Below are 12,915 nucleotides of genomic sequence, written 5' to 3'. Positions count from 1 at the left end.
AATTTACTTTCGTTCTTCTTATTTTGCACAGTAAAATAATCGTTGTCGAAGTAATCCAAAACAGGCGTATGTTTGTGGAATAGGGTATAAGTTGATCATGCACAGAAGGTCAACAAGTTACATAATAGTGTGGTCACCGCAATGTTACGTGCCGTACAAGAGTTTAATAAAACAAAACAATTAGCAGACCATCGCTACCAAAAATAAACTCTACCAAGAAAATAGGTGCGCTGTTACAAATTGTGAATACTGACGTCCCACGTCCCCAATTATACCGTAAAAGCTCATTCTTCTTCTTCTTGTAGTGCCTATCTGTTTCGGATGTTGGCGACGATCATAGCAATCTGTACTTTGCACACTGCTGCTCTAAAAACATTTGTGGTTGTTGTGTTTAACCACGTTCATATATTTTTCAGCCAGCAATTACTAATGTTATGGGCGTTCAAATCAAAACACGACGGGATACTAATATCGGAAGGACTGATAACAAAATTTCACCTTGTAAAAAATGACTGCTGAGAAAGATTGAATTATTGCGTAGGGATGTTGGACAAATTACGAAATATATTTAAGGAGTAGGAAGTTTAACCTTAGGATGACCAAGGGGGGTAAATTTTGACCCCAATATATGTTTTTATTTAATAAATTCAGAAATGTTTTCAATTTTAAACTCATTATTTTTTTTATTTAACTAAGGTACTAGTACACTTTAGAAGACCAAAAATAAGCATTTTTTCAAGATATTTTTTCTCAGAACCTTTATTAAAAATGAACATAAAGTTTTTTACATATTAATATCTAAATATTATAGAAAACTAGATTATCTAACTATTATAGATTATACAAAAACTATATCTCTTTACATTTACGAACGTACACTAATATTGTAGAGGGCGCCAAAGTCGAGGCCTCGAAAAAAAGTAGTTCCGATGGCGGACAGTTAATCTCAGGATTGGGATCTCCGACACAAAAAAGTCGTACGGTATTTGAAAAAGGAAGGTTTTTTACGTGAAAATTTACCAGCGTTAGTGAAAAATTCCTCAAAAAAAATTTTTGAAAAATTTTTGTGAAAAAATCGCCCATTTTTCTTTATTTTTTCACGGTTAAAAAATATTTATTATATAAAATATTTTTTGGCTGAGTCAAACTGTTCATGCATCTAACAGATACGAGTTACTTGAAGATGATACATTTCGTGAAGAAGTTGTAACGTTGGAAGACCGAAGAGAGGATCAGCCACCACCCATATTTATACAAAATATTGAACGCATCAAACCACTACAGGAATTACTACAGAAGATAACTCCAGGTAAATATACTTTAAAATGTCTTGCTAACAATCAAATTAAAGTTCAAGCTGATTCATAAAAAACCTACTCAATAATCGTAAAATCCCTATCAGAAAAAAATACTCAGTACCATACATACCAACTAAAACAAAACCGAGGATTCCGAGTTGTTATACGTCATATCCACCCTTCAACAGATCCAGACGACATTAAAAAAGCATTGCTGGATCTCGGGAATACTGCACTGAACATCTCTAATATTAAGCAAAGAGGCACAAAGAAAGATCTGCCGCTATTTAATAATTATAGACCTGGCTATTCACAGCAATAATAAAGATATATATGAGATCACGAAATTACTGAACACTATTGTCACAGTTGAGGCACCACATCCGAAGAGGAAACTACCTCAATGTCAAAGATGGTAACATTTTGGCCACACACACAATTATTGCCACAGGAGTCCGCACTGCGTAAAATGCGTAGGAGATCACCTATCGTCTAAATGTCCAAAAGAAAAGAATATAAAAGATGTTCAATGTGTAAATTGTTGAGAAAGTCATCCTGCAAGCTACAAGGAATGTTCTGTATACAAAGAACTGCAAAAGAAAAAATTTCCATCACTTCGAGAAAAAAACGCAAGTCAACCACCTCCTGTTGCACATTCGTCAATCACTCAACCAAATATCAGTTATGCGAACATTGCTGCAGGAAAAGATAATAAAAATACAACTAACACAAATGAGACTACTCATGAAATAGAAACAGCAACTCCCCAACATATACAAAACAATTTAGAACTTGTGGTACATAAACTAATGAAAAGAATGGATAAGATGTTTGATCTAATAATGTCTCTGATATCTAAGCTTAACCTTCAACACTAAACTTAAGATGTGCTGTTGGAATGCCAATGGCTTAACTAATCATTTTCATGAAGTAAAAGCATTTATTTATTCTCATAATCTAGATGTTATGTTTAGTTCCGAAGCACACATGACTATTAAGAGTTATTTTAATATTCCCAAATATTCAACCTATCTAACTCAACATCCATTAGGAAAGGCCCATGGAGGTACGGCAATTATTATAAGAAATAATATTATTTATATCATGAAATAAACAAAATTAGCAGAGTTAACATTCAAGCCACATCAGTGTCGGTAGAAGATCCACAAGGCTCGATTATTTTATCTGCTTTTTACTGTCCACCGAATAAAATAATTAAAGCTGATCATTTTACTGAGTACTTTGAGATACTCGGACACCGTTTCATTGCTGCTGGAGATTACAATGCCAAAACATCACAAATGGAGCTCCAGAATCATAACCTCACGAGGGCGAGAATTATTAAAAAGTATTAATGAAAATCATTTAACTTCTCTCTCTACTGGACAGCCTACTTATTGGCCCACTGATAGACAAAAAATTCCTGACCCAATTGATTTCGCTATATTAAAAGGAATAACACACACCCATATTCAAATTTCTCCTTCTTTTGACCTATCATCGGATCATTACCCTTTCTTCATAGACCTATTAAGCCAAATTCACAATTGTCCTAAACTTCTAACACTGTGTAATAAAAGAACAAACTGGGATAGGTATAGAGACGAAATAAAATCATCCATTAACCTAAACTTACCTCTTAAAAGTGACAGGGACATAGAAAATGCAGTCACTCACTTAACTACAGTTATTCAGCAAGCTTGCTTGGTCGTCCACTCCAGAAATTACCTACACACACAACTCCGAGTCGTATCCTGCTCACATAAACACACTTATACTGGAAAAAAGAAAACTAAGAAAGAGGTGGCAGCTCACTAGGCACCCAGAAGATAAAACAAATTTTAATAGAGCTTGCAGATTACTCAAAAGAAACTTGATCCAACATAAAGACAATGGAATCAACAATTATTTAAAGAACCTTTCACCTTCAGATGACACAAATTATTCTCTGTGGAAACTAACAAAAAAACTTAAAGACAACGAACAACTGAATATGCCAATCAGGAAACCAAATGGCACATAGGCTAAAACTGACAAAGATAAAGCTTATACTTTCGCAAATCATTTATGCGAGGTATTTCAACCGCATCAGAGGGAAGTCTCAGCTGAAGAAGAAGAAGATATTCATGAAGTCATAAACGCACCATATCAAATGGCTCCGCCTATTAAAATTTTCAAGAAATCTGAAGTAGAAGAAGTAATTGATAATTTGGAGAATAAGAAGTCACCTGGGTATGATATTATATCTAGTTTGGTACTAAAAAATCTAGCCAACGAAGGTGTAAGCTTAATTACTTATATATTTAATTCAATATTAAAAACAGGTTACTTTCCACTCCAATGGAAAGTAGCTCAAACTGTTCTAATCCCAAAACCTAATAAGGATCACGCGGAAGTATCTTCATATCGTCCAATAAGCTTGTTGCCTATTATATCCAAAGTGTTCGAGCGGCTTTTCCTGAGAAGACCAGAGCCTACATTAGAGAGCAACAATGTTTTACCTAATTATCAGTTTGGCTTTAGGAAACAACATGGTGCCATCGAGCAAATTCATAAAGTAGTAAAAACTATCAGAAATTCGCTCGAACACAAAAATTACTGTACAGCTGCATTCCTAGATGTCTCACAGGCATTCGACAAAGTTTGGCATGTAGGCCTTATCTCCAAGATTAAATCCATATTTCCTTATCCCGTAAGTTCACTATTAAAATCCTATCTGACAGATAGATTTTTTCAAGTCAAAAGAGGAGGGGAAATTACTAACCTGTTTCCAATATGTTCTGGAGTTCCCCAAGGAAGCATATTAGGACCAACACTTTACTTAATATACACATCGGATCTTCCAACCACCATTAATACAACAATTGCTACATATGCGGATAACACAGTTATAATGGCTTCAAATCCTATAGCAACAGAAGCATCCGAGGTATTGCAAAATCATCTGACTGAACTAGAGAGCTGGCTTAAATTGTGGCGAGTACAAGTCAACAGTTTAAAATCCACACAAATAACATTTACTTTAAAAAAAGGTGTCGCGCCTCCGGTTTCTATAAATAAAACTCCACTACCAGTGAATACCGCCGTAAAATGCCTGGGAATTCATTTAGATAGTAAACTTAATTGGGGCACCCACATCTGGAAGAAACGTCTTCAACTCGGCCTAATCTACAGGAAAATGTATTGGTACATGAGTAGGAAATCAAATCTTAGCCTGGAGAACAAAATTATGATTTATAAATGTATCTTAAAACCTGTATAAACCTGTTTAAAATATTCTGCACAAATATGGGGAACAGCAAGTAATACCAACATTCAAAAACTTCAACGGTTCCAATCAAAAGTTTTGCGCCAGATCTGCAATGCCCCTTGGTACGTTACGAACCAGAGATTGCACCACGACCTACAGCTACCAACCGTTAGCGAAGCAATATGTGCTGTAAATTCTAGATACAAGACCAGACTATCCTGCCATCCAAATCCACTCGCCACGGACCTGCTCAACATTTCTCATGAAAGACGATTAAAAAGACCTGACCCTTTGGACCTCTAGTACATCTGGACATCAGAGCAACAACAGAGTGCAGTGTCATAGTGCAGTGAAATAATCATGTTTTAGTGATTTTTTAAACTTCTTTCGTATTTTTATTCATGTTCCTTAGACTTTTAATAATCATATTTTTATTGTCTGAACTGTCCACTATACAAAATTTTATCTATGTATTTTGTTCCAAGTAATAGTTATCTCTTATTTTAAAATTATAATGTTATATGTCTTACTGGGTGCTCGCCACTGGGCGGCTTCCATCTGTGTTATTTTTCAATAATTATATGTATTGCTTATTGTTTGTGATCAGACAGATTTCAATAAACGTTGGATGTTAAAAAAAAATATTTATTTATAAACTACTAAAATTTTTTATTTCATTAGTAGTTCCAAAATGACACAAAATCTAGGCATCGGATAAAAAAGTTTATTTAAAGAAAGTTTATTTTTTTGTTTTTCTTAATGGCGGTACAGGCTCGTTTTTTTAATACTGTATTTAATTACAGAGCAATTTCCACATATTAATATATTTTTTAAATTGGGCTCTGTACCGCCATTCTTTATTATATTACGAATACGTGTGCCAAATATCTCGAAAAAATATTCAAAATTACAGCCGCAATCTTGGAACGCGTTTTGGCTACCTGTTGATCGCTACTGTATCACCTTAATCCATGATTCTTTGGTTTTCTTTATTGTTTAGTTTATATTCTTATCAACCTCTCTGTATTTTCCTGCAATTTTTTTCATTTTACATATTTCATCCATTAGTTCTAGTATATCTCGTGTCATCCCCACCTTATGTTTCTTTGCAGATTTGGTAAGGTGTTTCTTTCCCGTAGTTCTTATCGTAGTGTTTATATACTTAAGTTTTTCATCTATGTTGTCTGTTCTGCGGTGATCGCAAACGTCGGATAACTCTGATATGGCACGTGAAGAAGAAGAAGAAGTACATAAACTAAATACTAAATAGTGTAATATAGAAAGTAAAATAACTGCAATATTAATAGGCCTGGATCCCGCGTACCAACAAAAGTTGATTAATGGCAAGCTGAAAATTTGTTAGTAGCTTAATATTGTCTAGTCGGACAAATTTTGATGTACGGGAACACTAGAACGGGGGGGAAGTTTTAATTGTGGAACAGGTTACAGGTTTCGAACTTGAGATTACGAAACGAAATTGTTCCATGTATTTTATCGGACAGAACTTCCTATTGATTTGTTACCCTTTCATTAATTTTCATGCAAAAATAACACTGCTATTTACCACCAATATAATTCCTTTCACGTGACCTGTTATACGTGTCGGACTTATTAAAATGCCCAACATATTTGTCACACAAACATTTTTTCATATATTATAAATATAAAGTTTGCTATTGAATAAACTTAACAACTTATTAGTTTTCACAATCATATACTTGACATGTTCCATCCAACCAATCGTAAACAGGATGACACGTTCCACAATTAAAATTTCCCCTGTTCCAGTGTTCCCATATATCAAAGTTTGTCCGACTAGACGCCGTTAAGCTATTAACAAATTTTCAGCTTGCTATTAATCAACTTTTTTTGGAACGCGGGATCCAGGTCTATAATAAGGTGGTGCGAAAAAAGTCAAGTTGATAACTCTGTGTCGCTATAGTGTGGAAAATTTGCGATTGGTAATTACAAGAAAAACAAAAAAATAATTATTCAAGTCGGACTTTCTCTTCCGATCCCGCAACGGGCCTAAAGATTATGAAAAAAATGAAATTTTACCTTTTTTTCAAAAATTTTCATTTATCCTTCGTGGACGTTTTATTTATCGCTATAGTAAAATTTATTTACAGTTTGCGTGGCTGAGTAATAAAAAAAAATAGTTTTACGCATTTAACGAATATCTTCTGATCCCGCAAGGTCAATCAAAATCTATAAAAATTTGAAATTTTTGATGATTTTGATGAATTAAAATATATTATGTTATCTCATTTTTCTGTTACATTTTGAAGCTCTTCGCTTATTTAGATATTGTATGACAGTATTTAAAAAATCCAGAACTCACAACGAGGAGGTGATTGCATTTCTAGCTCTACTCACACCCTCACACCCTTCTCCCCGAATAACCAATGAGTGTGTGTATTTTAGATTATTTACAGTCGGCAAAAAAAGAATACCCATGAACGAACATATAAAACACGCTGTATTTTCCTGTCACCGTGTCACAAATAAAATTGCCCAGCGCAAGAACATGTAATAATAATTAGTACATGTAGGTACTTGCGCTGGCCAATTTTTTGTGTGACACGGTGACAGGAAAATACAGCGCGTTTTATAATATGTTCGTTCATGGGTATTCTTTCATTTTTCCGACTGTACATATGTACATTTTCGTACTTCCGGGCCTAAAGTGACAACTTCACTCCCTTGTGACAGGTACTAAAGTGTCACATTTAATCCCTCCGGGATTAAATATTGACGAAACTCCCGGAACGATTAAATCACAAACAAACGAATTTAAGGGATATTTTATTGAAAAATATAATTAATTAGAATGGTAATTAACGTTAATATTCAAATTAATATTGTGACAGTTCGTCATCTATATATCATCGAAGTAGACTAACAGCGCATTTTCAGTAGGTTGTCTCACATTTTTTAAGCGGCACCACTTTTTAAAAGCATCGTACTGCTGCTCGTATAGTTTTCTAGATTTCGGTGGTAACAATTCTTCACCTACTTCGGCTGCTCTTTTATCAATATCAGATACACCTTCTTCACTCATGATACCAATAATTATCAATAACAATGTTTCTTTACAATGACACTAGTAATGACAATGTTTCTAAATTATAACTGTCACAACGCAATGTTACTATGGTAACTTATTTTAAAGACAGTTTATTAAATGAGTTGAAGAGAGAAAAAACTGATTGAAATTATTGAAATAATTAATAAAATCATACCGGAAGTACGAAAAGTATCGTATATACCTTGCGACTGAAGTACATTTAATCCTTCAGGTAAATTATGGCCCTCCCTGCGGTCGGGCCATAAACTTTACCTTCAGGATTAAATGTACTACTTCAGTCCCGCGGTATATAATGTACTATTCTTTTTGATCTGCTTGTGTCCAGCTTTTAAAGGCCAACTTTGTATTGTGATTTGGTGGTAAAATCTGGCAGCATGTACCTAGACTTAAGTGGTGCCCTGATGAATCCATCTCTTGATTGAGACCCACGATACATATAATATACATTAGAAGATGCTTCCGTGACCAACTTTTCGCACCACTCGACAGCTTGCGAGTGGCAGGGATAGTTTTGTACATTACAGTCTAGCATGTTGTAATGCAGGAACTTATATCTTCATTTGAAACTCTGCGAAGAACTGGTGGATAAGATAGTTTTGGAACATTCTAGTCTAATATTTCAGTATAGTATAAGATATTTCAGCAGTTATAGATAAAATTTAAAGTAGGAGGAATGAAATTTCTAATACTTTAGCCTTGGCTTTAGTCTCTCTGGCTTTTAAGGCTCTCCTTAGCCCTAGCTCTCTAATGTGTTTCATTTCTCCTTACTACTTGAAATGTTGAAGCTGATGACTAAACTAAAATAATAGACTGGAATGTTACAAAACTACCTTCTCCACCACTTCTTCAAAGAGTCTCAAATGAAGATATAAGTTCTTGCATGACATCGGGCGACATGCCAGACTGGAATGTATGGTGTGTTTAACAGTAAATGGTTGAGTTCAATTAGTTACCACTATAAACATCCTGGATTAACCGATAATAGTATAAAAGGCCCGGTTTCAGGTAAAATTTATTTTAGGCTTTATTATGGGAGTACCGTCTCGTCAGTGTTAATTGCAAAAGACCAACTCTGTCTACCTCGGTGGCTTATAGCTCCGGGAGGGTCTTAACAATGGGCCAGGTCAGATAAATTTAATAATATTTACAACCGCACTAATCGAACTCAACCATTTACTGTTGAACAAACCATACAAAACTCTCCCTGCCACACGCAAGCTGACGAGCGGTACGCAGATTTGGTCACGGAAGCATCGTCTAATGTATGTGGGCCCCAATCAAGATATGGATTCACCAGGACAACACTAATATCAAGGTTCATGCTGCCAGATTTTACCACCAAATCATAATATAAAGTTGCGTTTAAAAGCTGGACACAAACAGATCAAAAAGAAATGTACATATGCAAATAATGTAAAAAAACACACACTCATGAGTTGGTTGGAGAGAAGGGTGTGGGTGGAGTTAGAAGTGGAACCACCTCCTCGTTGTGAGTTCTGGGTTGTTTAAATGTTGTCATACAATATCTAAACAAGCGAAGAGCTTCACAATGTAACAGAAAAATGAGATAACTAAATGTTTTTTAATTTATCAAAATCATCAAAAATTTCAATTGACCTTGCGGAACCGGAAGACATTCGTTAAATGCGTAAAACTATTTTTTTTATTACTTAACGATGCAAACCGTAAATAAATTTTACTATAGCGATAAATAAAACGTATGTACATGGAGGTTCAATAAAAGTTTTTTAAAAAAAAAGGTAAACTTATATTTTTTCCATAATCTTTAGGCCCGTTGCGGGATCGGAAGATAAAGTCCGATTTAAATAATTATTTTTTTGTTTTTCTTGTAATTACCAATCGCAACTTTTCCGCACTATAGCGACACGGAATTATCAACTTGACTTTTTTCGCACCACCCTAGTATATAAATATAATAAATATGTAAATATTTATGGGCTAAGCCGAGCTGTACTCTAACAACTGATAAAATGCGTTTATTTCTTTCAGCCCCCAGTCTAAAAATAAAAAGCATCCAATCACAGAAACAAATAAAATATATTAAATTTAATTAAACGTGTAATTACCTCCTATTTGTGCTGATTCCGGTAGATCGTTAGAGTTATTTGTTGTAACAAACTTCACGTTTTGTTTGAAGTCGTTTTTACTTAAACTGGCGGTGGCGTTGATGGCGGAACTGTTGAGATTGTCGAACGTGTCCGGATATGGTTTGGCCAATTGGAAAAATAAAAGAAGCAAAATGGGTACTAAGCACTGATTCGAATTCATGGTGACCCTATTCCGGAAATGCATCAGACTGGAATTTATCTATGCCATATTTTCTCTGAAACAAAGAAAGTATTTTTATACGTTACGTTCAGCTGTCAGTTTTAAAGTAAAATGCATTTGATGTGTGATTGTGATGATGGGTAAAGTTGGTATTTTATGAAATTTTATGTAAATTGCATAAAATCGAGCTTTAGTGCATGTATATCATATTTTAATAAAAAGTGACTACAGTCCGTTCTTTAACGGTAAAATATTGCAAAACCTCTAAATTTTAAAGAACCGCTTGGATTGACATGAAATTTGGCATACACATAGCTAACAAGTCAAAGAAAAGAAGTGATATTATGCCGATATGTGCTTTTGCCCTGGGGGTGGTTTTCACCCCCTCTTGGGGGTGAAAAAATGTTCGTCCAAAGAAAGTCAGGAAATGGATAAACTGGCTAATTTTAAGTAACTTGTGTTCTATAGAGTTTTTTCACTAAGTCAATACTTTTCGAGTTATTTGGCAGTGAATATGTTCATTTTTCAACAAAATAACCACACTTTTAGACGGTTTTTCGCAAATAACTCAAATAGTAAGTATTTTGTCGAAAAAATATTCTCAGCAAATATATAGCCTGTAAAAAATTTAAAAAAATGGTGTATATATCACGTCTCTACACCTAGTAGAAGCAGAGTTATAGCTAATGAAAAATAGGTTCATATTCGTCGAATTCCAAATGGAATATTTTAACGTGAAATAACCAAAAATGAAGCATATTTCGGGGAAAACTCATTACAACTTATTTGAAGTGTTTAAAAAAGCTTCATTTTTGTTTTATAAAAAAAAATTTTAGCATCAAAATTAAACAAGTTACGCTCAAAATAAAGTTAGTCCCTTTTGGTTTTGGTAAAAAAATCGAGAAAATCACCCCTTAATTAGTATCTTAAATGAACTTTATCGTTACGACTTCACAAGTTTGTTGACTCCTGTATGTATTGTTTATATTATCTGTAAGTTTCATCGGTTCAAAGTCCTTATTATTGAAAGGGCTGTAGTTAAAAGGGGTTGAACGAGTCACTGATCACGAGTGTATACAAATTTAGAAACACCAAATCCTAATCAATTTTTGTCTAACAGAAAAACAAAAAATACATGATATTCAGAAAAGAAAATCTGACTTTTTTTGTTTTTCGAGATTTTTGGTATCTCTAACAATTTTTAAGTTATTTTAAAAAAAAGCATATTTTTCAAAATTTAAATTTTTAAAAATTTTATTTTGAAACCAATTTTTTTCAAAAATAAGCACTTTGAATCGATGAAACTTACGGATCATATAAACACGACATAAGTAAAATAATTTGTGGAGCGGTAACGATTAATTTAATTTAAGTTGCTAATTAGGGGGTAGTCTTCCCGATTTTTTTTTTGCAAAAACAAAAGGGACCAACTTTATTTGGAGCGTAACTTGGTTAAATTTAATGCTAGAAACTTTTTATAAAAACAAGAATAAAGCTTTTTTAAACACTTTAACAAAGTTATAATAGATTTTCCCCAAAAATTGCTTAATTTTTGGATATTTTACGTCGAAATATTGTATTTGAAATTTGGTGAATACGAATCTATTTTTCATTGGCTATAACTCTGGTTCTATGAAATCCAGAGACCTAACGCGTACACCATTTTTTTAAATTTTTTATAGGCTAAAAACCGTCTAAAAATGTGGTTATTTTGTTGAAAAATGAATATATTCACTTGCAAATAACTCGAAAAGTGTTGACTTGGCGAAAAGCTCTATAGAACAAAAGTTACTTAAAATTAGTCAGTTTACCCAGTTCCGGACTTATTTTGGACATATATTTTTTCACCCCCAAGAGGGGGTGAAAGTCACACCCAGGGCAAAATCACACATCGGCACAATATCACCTTTTTTCTTTGACATGTAAGCTATACGTATGCCAAATTTCGTGTCAATCCAAGCGGTTGTTTAAAATTTAGAGCAAAAACCGTGAAACAATGGACTACTACTAATCCATTTACTCACAGATTTTGCTGTAAATTTAAAACAACCGCTTGGATTCACATGAAGTTTTTTGGTATACATATAGCCAATACATCAAAGAAAACGAGTTATACTGTGCCTATGTGTGCTTTTCTCCTGGGGTGAGTTTCACCCCTTCTAGTGGGCAACGAAAAAATACGTTTAAAATAAGTCCGGAATTGGATAAGCTGACTAATTCTAAGTACCTAACTGTTGTTCTATAGAGGTTTTTCAATAACTTAATACTTTTCGAGTTATTTGCGACTGAACATGTTCATTTCTCAACAACACCCACGTTTTTAGAGACGGTTTTTCGCAAATGACTCAAAAAGTTAAGTATTTTGTCGAAAAAAATATTCTTAGCAAAAATATAGCCTAAAGAAAGTAAAAAATATGGTGTATATTATGAACTCCGTAGACCCAGCAGAAGCAGAGTTGTAGTTAATGAAAAGAAGGTCCATAATGGTCAAATTCCAAACCGAAGGTTTCAACGTGAAATAACCAAAAATGAGCACTTTTCAGCAAACACCCCTCGTAACTTTTTTAAATTGTTTAAAAATTATTATTTTTGTTTGTTAAAAAAGTTTCCGGTAATAAAATTAAGTAAGTTACGCTCAAATTCAAGTTGGCCCCTTTTTTGTAAAAAAAATTTCAAATCACTTCCTACCTAGCAATCCAAATGAAATTAATTGTTTCCGCTTCACAAGTTACTTTACTTATGGTATGGGAGCAAAATATGCTAAATTTGCAGTCACTCGAGCGTTATGGGACCTATTGGGTTGCGATTATTAGGTCCTAAAACCAAAAAAAAACTTAAGTAAAAGTTTCCAGTTTATTGGGGACTTTCCAATTTTTAATTTAATTTTCCATTTCCAACCATGGTTTTTTCCGATTATAGTGCCACCTATCCATAACTCGAAAAAATTTCTCGAATAAAATTTGCTTATTTTTACGTAAAGAATCCAAATC

General features: G+C 33.8%; 1 protein-coding gene across 1 annotated transcript in view; it reads right to left on the bottom strand.

Annotated features, from left to right (window-relative positions):
* The window catches only part of LOC114331900 (orexin/Hypocretin receptor type 1-like), a 1,700,655-nt gene that overhangs the window by 958,859 nt on the left and 728,881 nt on the right, over positions 1-12,915 (bottom strand). Inside the window, exon 4 of the mRNA XM_050658583.1 lies at positions 9,724-9,980. Within this exon, the coding sequence (XP_050514540.1) occupies positions 9,724-9,949 (226 nt within the window). The 5' untranslated portion in view covers positions 9,950-9,980. The remainder of the gene's footprint in view (positions 1-9,723; positions 9,981-12,915) is intronic.

Source organism: Diabrotica virgifera, chromosome 8 (assembly GCF_917563875.1).
Source record: "Diabrotica virgifera virgifera chromosome 8, PGI_DIABVI_V3a".
Classification (NCBI taxonomy): domain Eukaryota; kingdom Metazoa; phylum Arthropoda; class Insecta; order Coleoptera; family Chrysomelidae; genus Diabrotica; species Diabrotica virgifera.
The sequence above is the reverse complement of the archived record's forward strand: the minus strand, read 5'-3'. Positions and strand labels throughout refer to the sequence as shown.